The sequence below is a fragment of the Panthera onca genome, chromosome A2 (genome assembly GCF_046562875.1).
Source record: "Panthera onca isolate mPanOnc1 chromosome A2, mPanOnc1 haplotype 2, whole genome shotgun sequence".
Classification (NCBI taxonomy): domain Eukaryota; kingdom Metazoa; phylum Chordata; class Mammalia; order Carnivora; family Felidae; genus Panthera; species Panthera onca.
The window spans coordinates 156052406-156077235 of record NC_138340.1 but is presented as its reverse complement, the minus strand read 5'-3'; the positions used below and the strand labels follow the sequence as shown (position 1 = coordinate 156077235).

The following is a 24830-nucleotide window of genomic DNA, read 5'->3' as shown; positions in this document are numbered from 1 at the left end:
TTACCAAGACTCCTAACCCCCTTTCCCACCAGCAGAAGCCCCTTGGGATAAGCCCACACACCAATGATAGACTTCTTCAGCTGGTCCCAGGCAGCTGTGTTGTCTCCCAGCCAGTGACCTGCCCAGCGGCCAGAAGAGGGGAATGTGGAGCGGGTGATGACAATCCCTCTCTGTCCCGTCACCTCCTGCACAGCTCTGGATGGAGGGGAGCAAGGTGATATAGGGGAGATTAGGGGAGGAAAGGCCACAGAGCTTCTCCTCCCGGGGTTTCTGAGCATGAGGCATGGTGACAAAATATCTCCTGCATTACTGGAAGAAATACAGAAATCTGAGCCATAATGGCATCCTCACTGACTGACCCTAGATGATAGAGAGAATAATAAGTTGTGCCTTTACATAGTGTTTTACAAAGAACTTTATAGTAAACTTACTGGATCACCTAAAAATAACAAGTAACCTTAAAAATAACAAGTAGTAACAAATAACTACGTATTTACTAAGTACTAAGGTTTGATATTTGGGGAGGAAGAAGGCAAATTCCTTTAGAAGGCTTCTTTAGAATAATTCTTCTTATTCATTGACTGAGCTCACAAAATGGGATAGTGCTAGTTCAGTAGACCATCAGTTGGCTCTCCAACAAGAAATAGAAACGAACAAACAAACCCAACAGAGATGAGTCACTTATGAAATAAAGGAAAGAGATAGCCAGTCCTCTGTGTTCCCTTCACCTCTTGTAATTAATCATGGCATCAGCTGCTCTGTGTGATCATTGCCTGGGTCTCCATATGTGCCTCCTGCACGAGGACTATCGAGTCTCCCACCGGCAGAACCATGTCTTGCTTAAACCTGTCCTTCTAACAATGCCTGGCTCCATGCTCGTGTTCACTTAATAAATAAGAATTGTGACCCAGTCATAATTAAAATCTTAACCCTTGAGAGGGTGCATGAAAGGAAAAGCAGAGCAACTCTATCAGCCACTGGCTGGCCCTGCGGGTCGTGTGGACCAGAGAAGGGAGAGGGCCACTCACTCGTAGGTGGGTCTGGTCTGGGCCCATCCGTACAGGCTGTGCACGTCATAGTGTCGCACCCGTGAGCCGTCTGGCAGGATCTGCTGACTCTCCATGCACAGGGTCTTGCTGCTAAGGCCCAAGTCCCTGGACTCCAAATCTGAGGAGAAAGAGCTAGTGATATAAATGTCACGCTCAATCCTCTTTACCCCTGACCTCTCTTTAAGGGATTGGACACTGGAGCTTAAGACTAATCTGACCCCTACATGGGTCCCTCTCCTCCTTCCTCCCCAGGGGCAGGGGAATGTGCACGGTTCTGAGCTGCAATGGAGCCCACGGGTGTTTTCACAAGAGCAAAGTTCTCCAGAAGTGAGCAGGGCAAGGGGGAGAAGACAAAGCTGCCAAACACCTGACCACGTGACAGGATGTAGTCTAAGCTTTTTTCTTGTAAATCATTTCAGGTAATTCTTATCGTAACTCTATAAAAAGAGAGATATCACTATCTCCCTTTACAATTCAAACAGCTGAGATTTGGAAACATCGAGTAATCTGTTGAAGGTCATACAATTCATAGTGAATCTAATTTCTGGAGCCAAGATATGAACACAAGTGTTAGCGCCAAAGTCCAAAGACTCCACGATAAGGGGAAGCTGTTACTTTCCCCCCACTGGTGGCACAACAAACTCCCATGGAGGGATTCACACAAGTCTGAAGAATTAAGAAACTTAGTTCTAGAATCCTTTGGGGACATCACCACTGTTAAGTTTTTTTCGAACAAATTTGAGAAATTCAGCCAATAGGGTCAGTAACTTGTACACACACTCAACTGGGTAAAGTGCTTGATATGTGCTAATCTTTGGCCCCCTAAAAACCACAGCACCATGGGCGCCTGGGTGGCTCAGTTGGTTAAGTGTCCGACTTCGGCTCAGGTCATAATCTCGCAGTCCGTGAGTTCAAGACCTGTGCTGGGCTCTGTGTTGACAGCTCAGAGCCTGGAGCCTGCTTTGGATTCTGTGTCTCCCTCTCTGTCTGCCCCTCCCCTGCTTGCACTCTGTCTCTCTTTCTCTCTCTCTCAAAAATAAATAAATATTAAAAAAAAAAAAACAAACACAACACCAGTTAAGGTGTGCCCTGAACAGTCAGGATAAACCCTGGCTGCCGGGCCCTTGCAGAGGTCACTCCTTGCAGCCCAGACTCTGCCAACAGAGAAGGCCGAGGGCTCTTACGTGGCATATAGGGAGGGTGGTTCAGAGTGGCGTCCTTGCAGCCTGGGGGCACTGCTCCATTCACAAAACTCGCCGGCTCATTCATATCCTAGAAATGTCAAACACAGATACATCTTACTTTTTAAAATCATCACATCCCTGCTAAGTGAAATAAGCCATACAGAGAAAGACAGATACCATATGGTTTCACTCTTATGTGGAGCCTGAGAAACTTAACAGAAATCCATGGGGGAGGGGAAGGAAAAAAAAAAAAAAAGAGGTTACAGTGGGAGAGAGCCAAAGCATAAGAGACTTAAAAACTGAGAACAAACTGAGGGTTGATGAGGGGTGGGAGGGAGGGGAGGGTGGGTGATAGGTATTGAGGAGGGCACCTTTTGGGATGAGCACTGGGTGTTGTATGGAAACCAATTTGACAATAAATTTCATATATTGGAAAAAAAAATAAAAAAATTAAAAAAATAAAATCATCACATCCCGTCAACTCAGACACAAGGAAGCAGTGAACAAATCATTAACCTTCCAGCAATCCTGGAGATACCAGCCCAGGGAGACTCATCAAATCCAGCTGAGAATTGACTAGAATGATCAATTAAGCTCTCCAGAATAACTGGCTAGAAAATTAAAAAAAAAAAAACAAATCCTCCCTCAGGGTATGAGGCAAGGCTCAATTCCAAGAAATTCCTTAGTAATCACCTTGGTGTTTTACTGGAGGAGCTGCAATCAGATATGTCCAAGGTCTTTCTTGGATGATTATTATCCCTCTTAATTAAAGGTCATGATCACATAAGATCAGACACACAAAGACAGAAAGTCACCTGTCCACATGGGCACAGACATAAACCCACACACTTACAATCCACATGCCATCAAACTTCAAGCTCTTCTCTGGATCCCGTGGATTGGTATATAGTTCTCGCATCTCCCTCTTCCACCATGTGGCAGTTGAATTACGGAAAAAGTCTGGGAAGGCCACGTAAGCTCGGTATTGCTGTAGACATTAAACATAGTGGGTTTGTCCACCAAAATGATATTAGATAGCCTAAAGGCACTTCCTGAGAGCATAACTCATACACATCCTTGTACCACATGGTGAGAGATAATCCAAACAGAGCCTAAATAACCTTCTCGGCTTATTTGAAATATAATGAGTGCACAGAAGAGACATTAGCATAAGTTAGACACCTTCTTAGCATTTGGAAAGCATCCATGGACTGTCTTCCTCTTTGTATCAACATGAATGGTAGCAGTCACTGTCTCACGTGTTAGATGGTTAACTTTCAACTTCTGTCCTGCCATTGCCTAAGCACGCCTGGCCATAGGATCACTTTTCGCAGGAAACACAGAGAGTAAGCTGAGGGTTGCTGGAGGGGAGGTGGTTGGGGGGACAGACTAAACGGGTGATGGGTATTAAGAAGGGCACTTGTTGGATGAGCACTGGGTGTTATATGTAAGTAAGGAATCACTAAATTCTACTCCTGAAACCAATACTACATATATGATAACTAACTTGAATTTAAATAGATAGATAGATGGATAGATAGATAGACAGACAAAACAGGAGCCAGGGAGAGACTACAGCTTGAAACAGTCAACAGGCTGGAAAGAAACATCCAGGTGCTCTCCTGTCTCATTCTCACTGGAAAAAGGAGATGAGGGAAAAGATCTCTAACTAGTGGGCAACTGTTTACTACAGTTGCAGAATCACTTGAGAATTACAGTGTCAAGTAATTTAGGAGGAGCTAAAGGGGAAGTTTAACACTACCCCCCCCTTCTCTTTGTCTTCCTCAAATAATAAAAGCTTCCTTTTTGTCTTTTTTTAAAATTATTTTTATGTCTTTTTTTATTTATTTCTGAGAGGGAAAGAGAGAGACAGAGAGACAGAGACAGAGTGCAAGCAGGGGAGGGGGACAGAGAGAGGGAGACACAGAATCCGAAGAAGGCTCCAAGCTGTCAGCACAGAGCCCAATGTGGGGCTCAACCCACAAACTCTGAGATCACGACCTAAGGTGAAGTCAGATGCTTAACCAACTGAGCCACCCAGGCGCCCCTAAAATCTGTCTTTATTTTAACCTGGAGAGTGGATCGAAAGCTTAACTATATTGTAAGGTTTTTGAGAGCATCTCAAAACTCATTTTATTTTTATACTCATCTGGCTGGTCTTTGCACCCTCCACAGTGCTTAGCTTAGAACCTGACATAAAATAAATGCTTGGTGCATAATTGTGAATTCACACCACTGAGCAGCAGCAAATATTCATAAATTTCTATACAGCCCATGTTGCTTGTGATGGAAGTGTATGGTCTTTTGTATGTCCCAGTAAATAGGTTCCTCTGTGCTTCTCAGTGCATTTTAAGAGTTAAAGAGCTAAGTAATGCTGGTGGCAGAGGGGGTAGGTCCTGAGGGGGGACCACAGAAAGAGGACTTAGTTTAGGAAACCTCCAGTTCTTGCACACAACAGACAAAAGGCAAGTAGGAGCCCATATCTCTAGATAAAAGGCAAAAAAGGAACACAAAGCAGATAACAGAAATGGAACAGAATGCAGGGGTCCAGCTCACAAAGTAGTAAGAGGTAGTGAACCACATCACTGAGAATGCTTTGAAAGGGAGGCACCCCAGAGATGCCTTCTTGTTAGAAAATAGAGGTAGAAATGTGGAAACAGAAGAAGATAACTTTTCACCAGAAACAGAGGTCCAGCTCAGGCAGGGTTAGAAACATGGAGTAGGGGTGGGGGATAGAGGACTAGGGTAAACAGAGTCAATACCCACCATGCCAGAGTCATAACTGAATCCCATATGGGATCCAAGGGAGAAATTTGACCAACTCAAATTCATTAACTTCACTAAAAGGTGCTCTGATGATTCTGACCCATGAAATAAATGTTTTGCCATTCCCCAAAGCTGTGGCTCTGTCTCCCTCCTTCTTACTTCCACCCTCACCTTCCTTGGTCTCAACTCGGGATGCACTCACCTGCACGCCTGACCATAGGATCACTTTTCGAGCCCACTGTGTGTCTGCTACCAAAATGCAATGCTAAGGCCTAATCCTAGCCTTACTGAATTAAATCTAAGCGTCAGACTCAGAAATCTGCTTTCCACAGGCTTCCTGCTATTTGCATGTTTGTTTGTTTTATACTACCCTCAGCAGAGCCTGACCTGGATATCAGGAGCTTCGCCCCCATTGGCCTCATGAAATGGGTTTCATTAATATAAATACTCATAATTATTCTATCTACCGAGAATCTCTTATGTGCTATCAAATACATATCATGGCCCCCTAATGGAGTGCTTCTTATGAGAGACACAACTGGCATTTGGGGCAGGAGACTTCTTGGTGGAACATCCCCCGCCATCAGAGCTACGAGCATCCCTAGTCACGTCCCACTAAATAAATGCAATTTGGTGTTCCCCTTGTAATAATCCAAACTGCCCCACAGATTTCCAAATGTTTGTGATGGCTGATGAAATGTGGAGCTTGTATGGTGATAGGCAACCTCTTCATTGCTGAAGTGGGCCCTTTCCTAGTATAATGATTTAAAAGTCATGGTACTGGTATAAAAACAGATACGTAGACCAATGACACAGAATAGAAAGCCCAGAAAGAAGTCTATACATATACCATCCGTTAATCTTTGACAAGCATGCTAAGAACACACAATGGGAAAAAATAGTCTCTTCAATAAACAGTGTTAGGAAAACTGGATGTCCACATGCAAATGAATGAAACAAAACCTTTATCTTACACTACTCACAAAAAATTTTCAACCTGTTTTAAAGACTTACATAGGGGCGCCTGAGTGGCTCAGTCTGTTAAGTGTCCGACTTTGGCTCAGGTCATGATCTCGCAGTTTATGAGTTAGAGCCCTGTGTCAGGCTCTGTGCTGAGCCTGCTTCAGATTCTGTGTCTCCCTCTCTCTCTGCCTCTCCCCTGCTTGCACTCTCTCTCTCTCTCTCTCAAAAATAAATAAAACCTTAAAAAGTTTTTTTAAAGACTTAAATATAAGACCTGAAACCATAAAACTTCCAGAAGAAAACAGGGGAAAGCTCCTTGACGTTGGTCTCAGCAATGATGTGGGGAGATGGGGTCTGACACCACATGCATCAGCAACAAAAACAAAAATAAAAAACAGGTGGGACTATATAGAACTGAAAAACTTCTGCACAGCAGAGGAAACAGTCAACAAAAGGAAAAGGCAACCCAGGGAATAAGAGAAAATATTTGCAAACCATATATCTGATAAGAAATTAACTTCCAAAATATATAAGGAATTTACACAACTCAATAGCAAAACATAAAGCAAAACAAATAAACAGATTATGGGGCACCTGGGTGGCTCAGTCAGTTGAGCATCTGACTTTGGCTCAGGTCATAATCTCGTGGTTGGTTCACGAGTTTGAGCCTCGCATTGGGCTCTGTGCTGACAACTCAGAGCCTGGAGCCTGCTTCAGATTCTGTGTCTCCCTCTCTCTCTGCCCTTCCCCTCCTCACGCTCCATCTCTTGCTCTCTCAAAAATGAATAAAAACGCTTAAAAAATAAAAAAAAACAAATACACAGATTAAAAATTAGATAGAAGACCTGAATAGGTATATTTCTAAAGAAATCATACAAATGGCCAACAGGTACACAGAAAGGTACACAACGTCAGTAATCATCAGGGAAATGCAAATCAAAACCACAATGAGATATCATCTTATACCTGTTAAGATAGCTCTTACCAAAAAGACAAGAGATAACAACTGTTGGCAAGGACATGGAAAAAAGGGAACCCTTGCATACTGTTGGTGGGAATATAAATTTGCATGGCCATTATGGAAAATAATATGGAAGTTCCTCAAGAACTTAAAAATAGAATTACCATGTGATCTAGCAATCCCACTTCTGGATATGTATCCTGAATAAAATGAAATCAGTATCTTAAAGAGATATATATGTACTGTCACGTTCATTGCAGCATTATTCACAATAGCCAAGATGTGGAAATAACCTAAGCATCCATCAATTGATGAATTTATAAAGAAGATGTGGTGTGCATATGTATGCATTCATATATATATATGTATATATATATATATATACATATATATATGATGAAATATTATTTAGCCATGAGAAAGAAGGAAATCCTGCCATTTGCAACAGCATACATGAACTTAGAGGATATTATACTAAATGAAAAAGTTACACAGAGAGAAACAAATACTATATGATCTCACTTATATGTGGAATCTAAAAAAAAAAAAAAGTTGAATTCATAGAAATAGACAGTAGCATGGTGGTTACTGGGGGGAATGGGTGGGGGAAATGAGCAGATACTGGTCAAAGGGTATAAACTTTCATTGTTAAGATGAGTAAGTTCTGGGGATCTAATGTATAGCCTGGTGACTATAGTTAAAAACACTGTTTTATACACTTAAAGATTGCTGTGACTGTAGATCTTAAGTATTCTCACCCCACATAGATAAATGATAAATATGTGAGGTGATGGACATGTTAATTAACCAGACTGTGATAATCATTTCATGATATATATGTATTAAATCACCACACTGTACACTTTAAATAAATATACAATTTTGTCAGTTATACTTCAGTTGTGCTGGGGAAAAATACTAAAAAAAAAAAAAAGAATTAATTAATGAATTAATAAACAAATGAATGAATGAATGTCTGTCTGCCAAGGAGACCCTGACCTTCTCTGGCCTGGCAGATTCCTGTGTCCATGTGGTCTGCCTGGACCAATAAACTTCAAGTGGCTTCCTCTGAGAAGCAACAGAGAGAAGAGGAAGCTAGGTCCTCTGCCTTGAATCCCTATCTAAGAGCGATTACAGGTAAGCACTTGTACCCTGGAGAAAGCAAGTTTTAACGCAAGGCTGGGAACTGGAAGGTAAGAGCACAATTGAGAAACCCAAAGAAGGATAAGGGATGTATAAGAGCGAAGATGGACAAGCTTGTCCATGGAAAACAAATTTACAGAGAAAAAGATCCCATTGCTAAAGACAGGGTTTGGAGACTATGTTTAAAAGGGATACTCAAAAACAAGAACAACAACAAATATACTATTTCTAGGCAAACAGTATTTCTTGGAGGGGGAAATTTCATGGGCTTTTGGAATCTGACAGCCTTGGATTTGAAGTCATCACTCAGTCACCTAAAACCATGGACCAGTAATTTAAGCTCACTGAATCCTAGTTATGCTGAGGATGATAATACCTACATCCCAACGGGGAGTAAAATATTACATGTAAAGTGACCGGCACACAGATGGGCACACAGGACAAAATCCCTCAGTGTATTCCTGGCCACACCCCCACCCATGGCATGGGGATGTCCGCTATCCCGGGTACAGCTGCACCCTCCTGGCAGTCATGACTTCACCCACATCCACAAAGGGCCCTTTACCTCGACTTGACTTTCCCAGTCTAGAGACCCGTTTACAACGACATTAGGGAAATCAGGCCACACCTGTGGAGAGAAAACTGTTCAAAAGCAATGCACTAAATAATTTATCTCATATAGTATTTCCTGAGAAATTATATACCATAGGTCCATACCATGGGGATGGTAATACTTTGATTTTGTTCTAGAGAAAAGTAGATCCCATAATGCACATATACATGTACATTCTCTAAAAATGTCAACCGTGTTGACAAATATTGACTGAGAAAATGAGACCTTCTGATCTCAGGACCCAAATGGAAAAGGCCCAAAAACAACATGCACAAACACACCAACAGTTACCTAACCCCAGGCTGGGGATTAGCAGATCACCACTCTGGTCATACCTTTCCCCAGACAATGCCGCCACCATTTGGAGCTTTGATGAAGACATCATCCTCCACACCCCGGGTGAATGCAGGATAGGGCTGTGTCTCATTCCCAGAAATGGCTGGGTCCTGAAATCGAAGCTCAGATCAGGTGAGAAGACCAAAGCCAGAGAACATCTCAGGACAGAAAAAAGGAGAACTCTTCAAACAGAAGGGCACAAACTTCCTCCTGAACTGTAGGGCTTCTGTGCATTCTGGGAAATACACTTTCTCACTGAACCTCAACTTCTCTGCTCATAACATGGAGGGAAACACAATATGAAGCTTCCCCCCTCACTAAGCCCATTCGCTGTCCTCAACGGACTTCACCCATTCACAGAGGGACCAACCAGAATAAGGATGACCCGCATCCCGTCGGCCTTCATGCGAGTGATCAGAGCTGGAAATCCCGCAAACTTGGGGCTGAGGGTGAAGTCCAGCTGCCGCTCCATGTAGTCGATGTCTGAGTACTGAACGTCCTGGGGGAGCACACAAGGAAAGTGAGAGGCTCCCCGTGTTCCAGGTGAGAACACGCCTCTACTAACTGATGGTGGATTTCAGATGTTTTTTTTTTACTTTTTCTAATCCCAGGTATCAGGTATTACGTTCTGGGAAATTTTCAAATTTTCAGTTGTAAAATAGAAAAAAAAAAAAAAAAGACGATAATGCATATCTGTCAAGGCTACTATGAGGACCGATGAAAAGGGAAGATGAGAAAGTGCCTTGTGAATGGCTGGTATGAATGATTGTGGTTACCTGCCCCAGGAGGCTGGCCCTGGGATCAGTGGTTCACTTTCAGAGAAAATAATATAATGTAACCTACCCAGTACTAATACAACTGGATGGATGGCAAATCTACCTTTTAAAAAAAAATCCCCTGTAATTGCTTTAGAATATCCAATCCTGGGGGTTACCAGACACAGCTTTCTTAAAAATGAAATATTGCGGGGCGCCTGGGTGGCGCAGTCGGTTAAGCGTCCGACTTCAGCCAGGTCACGATCTCGCGGTCCGTGAGTTCGAGCCCGGCGTCAGGCTCTGGGCTGATGGCTCGGAGCCTGGAGCCTGTTTCCGATTCTGTGTCTCCCTCTCTCTCTGCCCCTCCCCCGTTCATGCTCTGTCTCTCTCTGTCCCAAAAATAAATAAAAAACGTTGAAAAAAAAAAAAAAGGTAAACAGATGAATCCGAACCGAAACCAAGTAATTTGACCTTTAAAAAAAAAAAAAAAAAAAAAAAAAAGAAATATTGCATGCTATACTTATCATTAATAGCAACAATTGTAAACAACAAGAAAATAGAAGAAAATTAAAAATGTAAGAAGTTCATGGGATCAATTTCTCTGACTATTGGACCCCTCTTGCCCTCGAGTGAAGGACAGAATTTGTTTCCATATGTATTTCATCAGGAAACCAGATCCCTATCTACAAGCTTAGCTCAAAGCTGAGGGAAGACTGTGCTGTACCAGCAGAGTGATGGAACGGAGGTTATATCTACACATGTGGTGGTATGGCTGAATTTGGGCCATTTTATTGTTTTAAGCAAAACTGCTGTTTGAGTAACCTTTCATTTTTATGATACCAATGATGTTTTTGACTAAATGTTTTAAAATTGTGTAGTTATAGAACCCCTGCCCCCCAAGTCAAGCAAATCCCCATACAGAGACAGCTAGTGTTGGCCATAAGATCCCAGAGCCAGTACACCACATATGGAGAACGTACATAAGGAATCTGGGCAGCCACCATCTCGTCATACAAGCTGGCAATCTCAGAGTCATTCTGGTATCCATAGCGACACAGCTGAAATCCCAAGGCCCAGTAAGGAACCATCACTGGCCGACCGATCAACTGGAAAATAGACAGAAAACTTCATCCTTCAAAAGGAGAATCTGGATTGACATTGTCAACAAATTAATAAGAACATCTTTCCAGTGCCCCAAGCTAGATAAGCAGCAAATTCAAATACGGAGAGAAACCAAGAGGATGAAAAGCCACAGGGACACCTTGGAGAAAGCTTTCTGCTGGATCTTACCTTCTTCCCTAAGAGGTTTGGAAAATCTGATTTTACTCTGAATCCTAGAGGCATTGTAGCTTACTGGTTAAAAACTCAGCATCTAGAGGCAAAATGCCTGGCTCACCATCCAGGCTCCAATCCCTGCTGGCTAGGTGGCCCTATGCAGAAGGTAAAAACCTCTTGTTCATCACTTCCTGCACCTGTAAATTGGGGATAATACTGGTATTTGCTTCATGGTGCTCCCGTGAGGACTGGATGAGTTAATATATGTAAAATGATCCATGACACACAGTACGTTATGTGCATGCTCGTTGCTGCTGCCAAAGTAACTGTCGTGGCCCCTATGACCACCGTTACTACAAGCACCATCACTGTTACCACATCACCATCACCATTACTGTACCACCACGTGCGCCACCTCCATCACTACCACCACCACCTCCAACACATCACCGTTAACGTACCATTACCGCCACCACCCCCGCCATCACTGTTACCACAATCCCCACCCCCCCCCCACCGCCATCACTGTTACCGCCACCCCCACCCCCACCCCCACCGCCATCACTGTTACCACCCCCCCCACCACCATCCCCGCCATCACTGTTACCGCCACCCCCACCCCCACCCCCACCGCCGTCACTGTTACCGCCACCCCCACCCCCACCCCCACCAGTAGCACCACTAGTACTTCTGCTACTCTGCAATGCTTTGAGAGGCTGCAAATTGAATAGTTCTTGGGATGTCTTTTGTCTCCTCATTTTATAGTCTATATCTATCTTCCAGAAAGACCAACAATTCCAGTTATCATCTGAGAGCTATACTAATAAAGGTAGGTTTGGGAACTCAGAAGATACTACGTGAATACTTGATTATCAATTTAATTCCCTCCTACCTCAGTATACTGCTGAGTGACAAGCTCGGGAGTTGGCCCCAAGAACACATAAAAGTCCAGAATTCCCCCTATGGTGCGGTACGTCAAGGCGGGCAGGGGCTGGAATGTCACATCTGAAGATATAGGAAAATATCAATCAAGCTGGAAACTTCCAAGGGGAGGAATTACCCCTGAAATTCTTACCTTTTCCTTCTCCCAATGCCTCTTTATTATAGAATATGAAGAAAAAGTATTTTTACTATGCCTACATACTAGGCACTTGAAAGAAGTGAAAGTCTACAGGGTGCTACCCCTGGATTTTTTTTTTGCCATTGGGTTTATTATTATTTTATAATATGTTTTGTCATTCTGCTCTTTTCAAATTACTACTCTTACTTTAGAATAGTTTAAGACTTATGAGAATTTGCAAAAATAGTACTAGAGTCCTTTGTACAGTTCACCCAATTTCCCCCAATGACAACATCTTATGTAACCATTGTACATTGTCGAAACCAGGAGAGTTGACATTCATATAAAACTCTGAAGTCAGAAACAGACCTTACTCTGATTCCACCAGTTTTTACATGCATACTTTCCCCTCCACCTCCTGATTTCCCACCCTCTTTCCAAGAGACCATACAAATTTTCTTCACACTCCCATACCCCCAGGGTGAGCACTCTTACCCAGAGCTTCACCACTAATTCATAATAAAAAGATGGTTCCCACTAGCTGACCTACAGGATTTTTGGGACTTCCTTGGTCTTGCTATCCCTTCTTACATTTTTGCCAAATAAGAGTTAACTCTTGTTACCACATGTTACTGAACTGAAACAAAACAGAAAGCCTAGATAGAAAATAAAAACAAAAACACTGTCCCCAGGGTAATAATTTTGACTTTAGGGAGCAGCTAGGTCAAACACATTCTGTTTTTTTTTTTTAATGTTTATTTATTTTTGAAAGAGAGAGAGAGAGCACGGGACGGGCAGAGAGAGAGCGGGAGACACAGAATCTGAACCAGGCTCTAGGCTCTGAACTGTCAGCACAGAACCCAATGTGAGGCTTCAGCCCATTAACTGTGAGATCATGATGTGAGCCAAAGTCAGATGCTTAACCAACTAAGCCAGCCAGGCACCCCTCAGTCAAACACATTCTAACATTACTCAAGAATGACTGGTTCACTATCAACAATACCCAAATTATGGAAAGGACCCAAATGTCCATCAACTGAAGAATGTATAAAGAAGATGTGGTATTTATACACAATGAAATATTACTCAGCTATCAAAAAGAATGAAAACTTGCCATTTGCAATGATGTGGATGGAACTAGAATATATTATACCAAGTGAAAAAAGTCAATCAGAGAAAGACAAATACCACATGATTTCACTCATATGTGGAATTTAAGAAACAAAACAGATGACTATAGGGAAAAGGAAGGAAAAATAAGATAAAAACAGAGAGGGAGGCAAACCATGAGAGACTCTTAAATACAGAAAACAAACTAAGGGTTGCTGGAGGGGTGTTAGGTGAAGGGGTGGGCTAAATGGGTGATGGGCATTAAGGAGGGCACCTGTTGGGATGAGCACTGGGTATTATACGTAAGTGATGAATCACTAAATTCTACTCCTGAAACCAATACTATATGTTAACTAACTTGGATTTAGATAAAATTAAAAAAAAAAAAAAAAGAAGAATGACTGGTTCACAGAAATAAGAGGAGATGTTGGTGTCATCTTACCCATGGCATTGCTGTTTAGCAAGAGCACTCCATGGGCACTGCCATCCTGCTCCAGTGCCATGTAGTAGGGGTGGACGCCATAGGAATTCTTCTTGTACTGGGAGAGTTGTGGGGGAGAAGCGGTAAGAGGTTAAAAGACATCATGGCTGAGAAAGAAACTCAACAAAAAATGACTGATAAGGTCCATGCAGTGAACTAAATACATAAGAACAAAGGAGCCTGACAACAAATTGGCCCTCTGTCCAAATGCAGAATGTGACCATCTAAGGTTAGCCAGGGAAGATGAAGCATGAAGTGCACACAGTATGAGCAGAGAGAGGCAGACACAGATCCCCCAGTGCTCTCTCCTTACCCCCGGGGGTTGGTCTCGGGAGAACATCCCCCACGTGTGCCAGTTCAAGTCTCTCCGAAAGGCTGTGTGCTCAGTTTCCCCAAAGCCATAGACGTATTGGGAGGGAAGGCGAGTGGAGATGCGGATGAACATGTCATTGAAGGTAAAGCCGAGGAGCTGAGAGTCCCAACTGCAACACAAAAGGGTGTATTTGGAAAAGAAATGGGTTATCCTATTGGCTTCAAACAGTCAACACCCTGTTTGCCAGGACAACAGAACTCTTGGTCCCCTCTCCCCCCAAGAGCCTGTTAATCTTCCACACAAACGCAAAGTCTATTTCATTAAAATGATCCTAGATGCACTTGCTACCAGCCCTGGAGCCAGCCTTCATTCTCCTATTTTCCTCTCCCACTGCCTTCCTTCAGTTCTGTCCCCAGGATGCCACATCCCATCACATGTCACCACCTCCGTTGCTACCACTCCACACCAGCCCGGGGTCCTATTCCTTCTCTTCTACGGTCCACTTGCTACCTAACATCTGGAGCGATCCGACCACAATATGCTCCAGCCACAATGGACATCTCCTCCCTTAATATGGCGAGCTTGCTCCTGCTTCATGGCCGTGTGCACCTATTTTTCCATCTGTCTGAAGTGTTCTTCCCCTTCCCCCAGATCCACATGGGTGGATCCTTCTCATCTGAGTCCTATTTCAAATGTCACCTTCTCTGAGAGCCCTCCTCTGACCACAGTATCAAAAGCAGTCAACCCCCCATAACTCCTGATTACCCTGTTCTTTTTCCTACATAGCAGTTGTCACTATCTAAACTTCCTTATGTATATTTTAACTTAAATTATCTTTGTTATTTACCATGAATTTTTGGCATGAGAAGAGAGACCTCATCTTCTATAACCACCTAATATAGAGATAATAGACACTAACCACCCCATAAACATTGGTTGAATGAATCCCTAATATATGTAAGTGTCTAGTAATTATTGCCGGGGAAGTAAAGATTTCTCATAAGAACAGACCCAAAAGGAGTGACATATTCATAAATCTGGAAATGGATGGTGTGATGCTTTGAGCCAGGGTATCTCCAAGGACAATGGACCTGGCAGTGCATGTATAGGTAACCATCAATTCCAAATCCGACTAGGAGCTACCTACATTACAGAGCCCGTACTCTTCCGGCGAATTTCAATCCCAAACGGATTCTTCTTGATGAGGACATCATACAGCTGACCCTCTGTGGTGCTGGATGGAACCCTGGGTATGTTGAGAGGCACCGGGACTTCATACCGATTGTTGTTAGGATCATAAATCTAGGGTGAGTGGGGAAAAAAAATTAGGAAAATATAGTACTCTAGAAAACCATATCCTTAGCAGAAACGTGGTATCTTTGACACAGAGTCTGAATGCTAATATTTCTTTGTCTCTGGAAGCTTATGATACCAGGGATTTAGTTACCATATCAAAGAACAATAGACTTCACATTCTGATCTGAGTCTGTCATATCTCATTTTTAAGGCCCCTATCACAGTAACACATTCCCTTTGACATTGGTGATATCTTGGAAAAATCAGTCTAGAAATCAGTTTGGTATGTATGAATATATTATTTATTACTTTGCATGTGGGTGTATGTGAATATCTGAAAGCTACTGTGATTGAAAAAAAAAATCCATCAAAAACACTATTTGATTAAAATAATCATAGGTGTTCTTGCTAAAAATGGGGTCTAGATTGATTCACTGAATACCTACTCTACTCCTGCCTGATGCTGTACTGGACACCAGACACGCTAAATCAAATAAGACACGACTGTTGTTTTAAAGAAATTCACATGCTCCTGGGAGGTAAAAGAAGTACCCACAATACCCGGGTGATGATATGTGCTAATGTGGAGCGATGTAGGAGTGTTGTGAGATTATAGAGAAGAAAATGCCTAACACAGTTACTGGAAGACTGAGAAGGTTTCACGAGGAAAATGCAGGCTGAGTGTTAAAAACTTGGCAGCTATTATTAACCAAACACAGCAAGGAGATAAAGTCATTTCTGGTAGAGAAATAAATGCAAAGGCACAGAGTATTGAAGCAGGGTCAAAAAGAGACAAATCCTGGGTCCCCTGGGTGGTTTAATTGGTTAAGCATCCGACTCTTGGTTTTGGCTCGGGTCATGATCTCACAGTTTGTGGGTTCGAGCCCCACGTCAGGCTCTCCAGCCAGCAGCGTGAAGCCTGCTTGGGATTCTCTCTCTTTCCCCCTCTCTCTCTGAGCCTCCCCTGCTCCCATTGTCTCTGTCTCTCTCAAGATAAACTTAAAAAAAAAAAAAAAAGTCAAGTCCTGGAGAGAGAGCTATGGTATGATCAGGAGGTAGAGTAAGAAAGGGTTAATGCAGGAAATGCAAGCAAGTTCATTTTCTTCAAATTCATTAGGTGCCTACCACAGGCCAGTGCTTTGGTGAGGACAGAAAGATAATAGAGCATTTTCCCTGTATTAGAAGTTGTAAGGGGACTCAGAGTCCAGGTTGATAGCAGGTGGTGAAGAACGTTTTGGGCAACGCCTGATGTCTTTCATTTACTCTCTCAATAAACATCTGAGTACTAACTATATACAAGCTCTATGTCAGATTTTAGAAACACAGAGATGAACAGAGAAATTCCTGTCTTTGAGAAACTGACGATTTACTAGAGAAAGACATAAGAACAGCCTATCACTAATCCTTAGTTGTGATTAAATCATAGGAAAAAAAGATCACTACACTTGTGTGGCTATTCCATAGACACCCTGAATTCAGCATCCCAAACTGAACTCATCTCTTATTTTGCCCAAGCTCAAGCCTTTCCCATTTTCCCATCCAGTTAATAGCACCACCATCCATATAGAGACACATGCCGGAAACGCGGTAATCATTCTTGATGCCTCCCTCTCCCTCATCACGTACTTGAAGGCATCACCCGATCCTGTGATCCTACCTTTTTAGTCCTCCCAGATGCCCGCCATTCTTCTCCTTTCCTATTCCTGCTCTACACTTGGTCTCCCACATGGATGACCTAACTGGCAGCCTCCTTTTTCACTCTTGTTCTCCCAACCACTTTCCTTACAGTAGACACCGCGATCTCTTCAGAATAGAACAGAGAGCACTGTTCCGTCAACGGTTTCTCGGTGTTCTAGGATAATGATCTAGTATATTGGGGCAGGGTTAGCTTAGAAGGGCACACTTATTTTAGTGCTCTGCAACCTCCACTAGCAAAAGTAATGGAACCGCCAACCGCCCAGGCAGTACGTGATACATAGACGCACTGTGAACACATACCTTAAACTGCACCATGTAGTTCTTATGGTAGGTCACTTGCACACGGAGGGAGGTCACGGGTACCGAGGGCAGAGCGGAGGCATATAAAGAAGACTTTAATGAGACGGTAGCAGTGGCGCCACGTGAGTCGTACTGAATGTCGCCGACAGAGTACAGGTCATTGACAAAATAACAAAATGGGACCCCAGGAGAACTAGGCGCCTGAAAAGGAAAGCTAACGTCAGCTCAGTATGTGTTCCTAGAATGGTCAAATATAAGGGGGCTAGAAAAGGCAATCTGCAGGGAGACAAAGCCAGATACTCCTCGGTAGCGACCTACATTTAAAATCCTGGTCTCCTTGCAAAGTAGTTATAAAAAAAAGAAAGGTCCTACTCCTGTCCCTACCTATTCTTTACAGTCAGATAAAAACTCGGGTTCTTTTGGAAATCTTTCCTTTCTATGGGTTTTAAGTAGTGACATGGGGATTGGCGCTACGCTCATGAAGCTGGAGATGAAGTGCCGTGGATTTTGGCGTGTGTCAGCGTCATCAGCAGGGTTACCTCCCAGGCACAGCCACGGGCAGCACAGTTTTCTGCAGAAGCACCACTCTCATCGGGATAACAGTCTATTTTTTCTGCATCCCTTATCTTCAGGCCCCACTCCACTGTGTATGCTTCTCCCAGGACAAGATCAAGTTCCGTGATAAGGGCGACCTGCAGGGATGGGTAAGTGACAAGGAAATTAATGCTCAGGACAAAACCCTCGCAAGATCCGAAACCTCTCTTAGGAGCAGAGATAGAAACCAGACCGGACTCTCAACATCCAAGTAACACAGCACTGGAGCTGCTATAAACAGGGCTATATGGAGGGAGGGGGGTAAGAGAGCAAAGGTACCAACTCTATCCGAATCTTGTACATCATGTTCAGGAGAGAATTAGGGAGAATAAAATCTTCTGTGATCACCCATTTTCTTTCCTTCCCTGACTCCCCTTCCTCATCCTTACTTGGTCAAGAAGTATTTCCCTACAAGCATTTCCCCTTGAAGCATAACACACACAAGCTCACGGGGTCATACCAAAACGAGCTTATATTCTTGCCCTCCATTTTGCAGACCAGTGTCCCGCCTTGGTCTGGAGTGGTGGCAAGAACACAGGAGTAAGAACATGTGGCTTGGGTTCTCATCTCCATTCTGCTGTGGAAACTTAGCCAAATTATTCTAATTCGTTGGGCCTCAGTTTCATCAAAGGCAAAACTGGGGAGTTGGCAACATCATTACAGTTCCTTCTGTTTCTAACATCCCAATATTTTCATTTCTCTAAGAGCAAATCCTCAAAGCCTAAAACCTGCTTCTTTGAGTCCCACTAATTCAAATATTTAACTTTTCTACATATTTTTATCTCTTCTTTAATTAGCAATTTCCATAGTGAAGGCTCTCATTTGTCCAGAGCTATAAAATCACATTTTAAGGATAATCACCCTTCTTCCAGGCTCTTCTCAGACTAAATTCACCTTAAACTTCCCCGTTCTACAAATCCCATTCTCCAGAGCCTTGATTCAAGGATCCATATGACATACTTTGAGAATCAGATCCTTCTCACTTTGATGCCTAAGACCCTCCCAAATCTAACCACACACTATTTGTCCAAGCTGATCTCTTCCCTATTCTAGTCATACAATACTCACAGACTAAATAATGTAAGGCTATTCTCAATCCTTAGATTGGCTTATTCTGACATCTCAACTTTGAATACGTTATCTAGGCAAATACTCTTTCTAGGAAAATGGTGCCCTTTTGTGGAATGCACGGCTAATTGCTTCCTTTATATAAGAGTTCCTTTCTTACTCACTATTTCAGTTTGGAATATTAAAGTTCCTGATTAAGGAACTTAAGCTCCTAATTAAGTTCCTTTTAATCCATGTAACATAGCTGTGGCCATTCATAGGTAAGTCCAAGTCCACTGGGAGTTGCTGGCCCAGAGTTTCCTTCCGGATTTAAGGGCCTGCTCCTTCCCTCCACCTTTTCTTTCCTGCCTCTTCTTTTATTCTGCTACTGGCCAATCAACCCTGACAGCCTTGAGCCAATGAACCAACGCCAGCAGCTGACCACTTTCTAGACTTGTTATTGTGTGAGGAAGAAAATTCCAATTTGTTTAAAGTCCCATTTAGCTCAGTTGCCTATCACTTGTAGATGAACGAATCTCTACCTGATACATCATCGTTCAAAGTCCAGCTCAAACCCTGACTTCCCCAATGGCTTTGCTCAGCTACTCCATTAGGCTTTGACATTGAAATTAGGTATACTGTAACTGAACATTTCCTTTGTGTTGCTTTGGACTGCCTGTCCCCCGCCCAGTAGTTTCATGTGTACAAATTGTGTCTCCCCACCACCCAAAATTCAAGCAATAAGAATTGCTTTGCTCTTGCATTAATTAACTTATTTAACAAATATTTACTGAGTTTGTTTTCATATATGCACTCTTCAAATGGTTTGCCCGGTGCCGTCCACATAACTAACCATATGATACAGTTGTCCTTTGAACAATATGGGTTTGAACTGCACGTGTCCACTTACATGTGCATTTTTTTCAATAAATACAGTACAGAACTGTAAATGTATTTTCTCTTCTGAATGATTCTCTTAATAACATTTTTTCTCTAGCTTGCTGTATTGTAAAAATACAGTTTATCATTCATATGACACACAGAATATGTATTAACTGATAACTTATATTATCTGTAAGGCTTCTGGTCAATAGTAGGCTATTAGTAAGGATTTGGGGAGTCAAATGTTATTCACAGATTTTTGACAGTGTGGGAAGGTCAGTGTCTCCCCATGATGTTCAAGGGTCAACTGTACTTTATTTCTAACTTCATAATGTAGGCATCCTCAATATATGTTGTAAGGCAAAATGGCCAACATCATCGATACAACATTAAAGGAGAATACCAGATTTATGCATTTACTCCAAATTTGGAAGATCTCTCACAAACATGCTGACCCAGCAGCCCCCAGTCCCAGATCACCTACAGGGCCTGGAGTGAAGGAGGATGGGGAAGGATTCCTCATAGTATGGGATACCAGAGGAACTGATTACAATCTGCTCAAAAGCATCAGGTCTCATTATAACTGATGAAAAGTGGTGGGGTTTATTTTATTATTATTATTTAATATTCTCTAACCAAATAAGCAGCATTAGCTAGGTTTATCAGATTCTTTGACTTGAAATATTTCTTTAAAATGTATGTGTTGGAGAAAGTTTTTATATCTGAACACAGTAAAAAAAAAAAATGTACTTCAAATTTTTAATTAATGGGAATCCCACCTCCCACTTTGCCTTTCTTGCTTCAGCCACCAGTGGCCAGACCCACATTCCCTCTAACCCTGTCCCCCACACTCCTCACTTTGCTCTTCTGTCCCAGTCAGAGAGAACAGAAGACTGAGGGGAAAATACAAGAATAGGGACGGAAAGGCCATTTTATCTGATTCCAGTACCTCAGTACCTCCCTGATCTATTCTAGCTCAGGTCTACTGCCTCCTTTTTTTTCTCTCCTAACCCTCTTCTTCCCCACTCCAGACCTCAGAATGTGCCCTGGTCCTTCAGGACCCAGGCGACCTTGGCAAGAAGCACCACCATAAGCTATAAATTCTTGATAAACTATCTCCACAAAATGAATTTTTACCTGTAGGTTAGGATCATAAGTGACATTAGGAGAAATCTGACTTGGGACACCATTGTGTTTCACTATAATATTGTTAGGCTCCTGGATCCCAAGAATTTTAATCTCTTTAAATACTAAATTATTGGGGTCTTTGTAGGTTGACTGCAAAATCTTCACATCCAAGCGGTTCTGCAAAACAATTAAGCACAAAGATCCACTGACAGATTGTCAAGGCACTCAAATATTCTGTCCTAGACCAAATACCCAAAACTGCTTTGAATACCTCTTAGCTGTCTCTACTCACATGTGCTAGAGGAGTACAAACTTATTTTAATACTTCCCTGAGTAAAAAGAGAGAGAGAGAAACACACATATGCACAGAGAATTTTTTTTTAATTAAAAAAAAAAATTTTTTTTAATTAAAAAAAAAAAATTTTTTTTTAAACATTTATTTATTTTTGAGACAGAGAGAGACAGAGCATGAACGGGGGAAGGGCAGAGAGAGAGGGAGACACAGAATCGGAAGCAGGCTCCAGGCTCTGAGCCATCAGCCCAGAGCCTGACGTGGGGCTCGAACTCACAGACCGCGAGATCGTGACCTGAGCCAAAGTCGGACGCTCAACCGACTGAGCCACCCAGGAGCCCCAAATTTTTTAAGAACTTATTCATTTTTGAGAGACAGAGAGAGACAGGGGTTTCCAGGCTCCAAGTTGTCAGCACAGAACCTAATGCGGAGTCTGAACTCAAGAACTGCGAGATCATGACCTGAGCAGAAGTCAAATGCTTAACCCACTGAGTCACCCATGTGCCCTGAGAAATTTTTTTAAACTGTATTTTAAAAGGCTGATGGCTTTGATTTATCCATATGATTGCTCTTTTTACTAACATGGATAATTCAATGTTGGGAGTTAAGGCATAAGTTGAAATGCACTCATCTAAGCACTGGTTGATGTATGGAATTGTTGAATCATTATATTGTACACCTAAAATTAATATAACACTGTATGTGAACTGGAATTAAAATAAAACTTAAGGGGTGCCTGGGTGGCTCAGTTGGTTAAGTATCCAACTTTGGCTCAAGTCATGATCTCAGAGTTCATGGGTTCAAGCCCTGCATCAGGCTCTGTGCTGCTATCTTGGAGCCTGGACCATGCTTCAGGTTCTGTGTCTCCCTCTCTCTCTGCCCCTCCCGCACTCATGCTCTGTCTCTGTCTCTCTCTCTGTCTCTCTATCTCTCTCTCAGAAATAAATAAACATTAAAAATATTTAAAGAATAATAAAATAAAAACTTAAAAAATAGGGGCACCTGGATGGCTCGGTCGTTTAAGTGTCTGACTCTTGATTTTGGCTCAGGTCATAACCTCACGGTTTGTGAGTTTGAGCCCCACATCGGATTCTCTGCTGTCAGAGTAGAGGCCACTTCAGATCATGTCTCTCTCTCTCTGTCTGCCCCTCCCCTGCTTGTGCCCTTTCTCTCTCACAAATAAATAAACATTAAAAAAAAAACCTTAAAAAATAATTTAAAAAATAAATTTCTTTTATTTTCAAAAAAAAAAGGAAATGTGCTCTACAGTCATAAAGGCATATGAAGCTACGAATACAATTACACACATACACAAACATACATGAGCTAACGGTCAGACAAAGCTCACACCTAAGATTCATAAAAATATGCTACTTACTTGGGTGACAGAAAACTCACATAAGAGATAGATTTTACTGGCCACAGTATCTGCAAGTGAGAGAAAGAGGAGTCAACCTCTGGCCTGCCCACCCAGAAGAACAGATTTCACCCTCGTTGTACTGAAAGCTATATCCTGAGAATGGCAAGATTATAAACCGTCTCCAAGGCCAGGCCACTGTTTTCCCTTTTCCTTCCTACCTTACCCTTGAAAAGATTCCCTTCCAAGTGCTTCTAAGGCATATGCCCCAAGTGAATCTGTTTCCTAAGCTTGAGTCACAAGAGTTGTTAGTATACTGGAGCCAGGAAAATGTGCTAAGAAGCATGGCCAGAGTCAGGCACATAAGAAGAATATAGTCTCACTCTGACTCACCGGCATGGGTATGTTTCATATCATTGATATTTGTACAGAAGCGTTTTTGGGGAAGAGATCTACAGTGAATGGCAGGAACAGTCTTGAAAACATCTCTTTCAGATGCCTGTTGACAATAAAATGAGAGCCTGTATATACTGCTTGTCTGATGGAAGCATTCTAAAAGGTAGAAATGTGTTTTCCTTCCATCTGTGGTCCACCTACCACTAGCTGTGAACAGTGCAACTGAAACCAAAATCCTCCTCTTGACTGATTAACGCTGCTGTGCCTGGTGAGATTTCTCCCACGGCTGAATGGCCAGAGGATGTAACTCACAGATGCAGGTTGTCCTAACAGTACCTACCTTTAGTTTCCCCATCATCCCAGAAAAGTTCGCCTTTGGCTTCTTTGTTCTCATCTAGGGCGATGATGAGACCAAGAGGGTTCCGTCGACTGTGGGAAACAAGGTTTAGGTGGGAGATAAAGACTAAAGACTCAGAGAACTTGGCCAAAAGAGATGGGAATGTTTCCATGAGATTTCACATGGGAAAGGTTACTAGCAGCAAATGGCTTGGCTTTTCTTCAGGCACAAAAGCAAAATCAACGGGCGCATCTTTCTCTAGAATCAATAACGTCACAGGAGACAGAAATACTGCAAACATTAGCAATACGCATCTATGTAGGAGGCCAGAATTTAGGTGCCAAAATCCCTGCAATAGCTACTATAAAAGTTGCTGGTGCAACTATTCCTTAGAAAACAGACTATTAGAAGAGAAAGAGATCTTAGACAATAATTGGCTCAGCCTAATGTTAGAGATGATTCGTGCAGGGGAAGTATTAATTATGGTTGGGGGGATATATTTGTTTTCCCTGCCTAAGAACCGTTTTGACTCAGAAAGCAACAAAATACAATAAAGTTTAATGGTAACTTTCCTAATTTGATTATTCGTTATTATTTCATTTTGAGAACAAAATCAAACCCTAGAGTTCTCTGCTTCATAATTTAGAGTATGAAGCACAAAACATGACTCAGAAAGGTGGTGAAGTAGGTGGGCATAGAGAAGGAGGGGGAAAGGGCCATTTCATGTGGAATCCCTCCTTATTTCACGACTCTCCTGCACTACCTCCCCGTTTCCTGATACCATTGGCCCATCGCTGACCTCACGTTTTCTCTTCTTTCACATGTCAGCCCTCCACTGTGCCCTGAGCAAGTCAGGTTCTGTTATCAACCAAATCACCTGCTTTCACTCAACACACATGTATGAAGTAGCTTTCATTTGTTAGCAAGTCCAAGAGACACAAAGATAAATAGATCACAACTCTATTGATGGATGACCTTAAATATTATCAGGAAGATTAAACATATTCACTAAATAATCCAGGCAGAAAGTAAAGAGAGACACAAAAGTTGGAAGACTTCCAGGAGTGGTGGATTAGATAATCTGAAGGACACCAGACACCCTAAAAGACCCACCCAACACATGGTCTTTGAAGGGAGCTTAAGATGACCTCAGGTGACAGAAGTTCTGACTCACAACTGAAGAAATGGGCAAATCCCCTCTGGAGGGACTTTTTTTGGATCCTTAAGATCACTACATTTGAAACACACAAAAAAATTACGGAACACACAAGGTGATAAGCCAGCATGAAAGAAAGTTGGCAAAAGCAATGAAAAATAATTTGGATTCTCCAAAGGATTTTAGACAATAGAATTTCCAAATACAAGGTATAAAGTAACTATGATCGAAATGCTTAAAATATTAAGAAGATTGTGGCGCCTGGGTGGCTCAGTCGGTTAAGTGTCCAACTTCAGCTCACATCTTACTGTCTCATGGATTGTGAGCCCCTCGTCGGG

At 42.4% G+C, this 24830-nt stretch overlaps 1 protein-coding gene across 1 annotated transcript in view; it reads right to left on the bottom strand.

Annotated features, from left to right (window-relative positions):
• The window catches only part of MGAM (maltase-glucoamylase), a 91416-nt gene that overhangs the window by 19275 nt on the left and 47311 nt on the right, over positions 1-24830 (bottom strand). The window contains exons 22-38 of the mRNA XM_078438467.2: positions 23340-23428; positions 22625-22674; positions 20964-21131; positions 17843-17995; positions 17304-17504; positions 15157-15311; positions 14010-14178; positions 13658-13754; positions 11938-12050; positions 10751-10876; positions 9386-9514; positions 9015-9125; positions 8632-8694; positions 3087-3221; positions 2234-2321; positions 1029-1167; positions 62-195 (exon numbers count right to left, since the gene is read on the bottom strand). Coding sequence (XP_078294593.2) covers positions 62-195; positions 1029-1167; positions 2234-2321; positions 3087-3221; positions 8632-8694; positions 9015-9125; positions 9386-9514; positions 10751-10876; positions 11938-12050; positions 13658-13754; positions 14010-14178; positions 15157-15311; positions 17304-17504; positions 17843-17995; positions 20964-21131; positions 22625-22674; positions 23340-23428 — 2120 coding nt within the window. The remainder of the gene's footprint in view (positions 1-61; positions 196-1028; positions 1168-2233; positions 2322-3086; positions 3222-8631; positions 8695-9014; positions 9126-9385; positions 9515-10750; positions 10877-11937; positions 12051-13657; positions 13755-14009; positions 14179-15156; positions 15312-17303; positions 17505-17842; positions 17996-20963; positions 21132-22624; positions 22675-23339; positions 23429-24830) is intronic.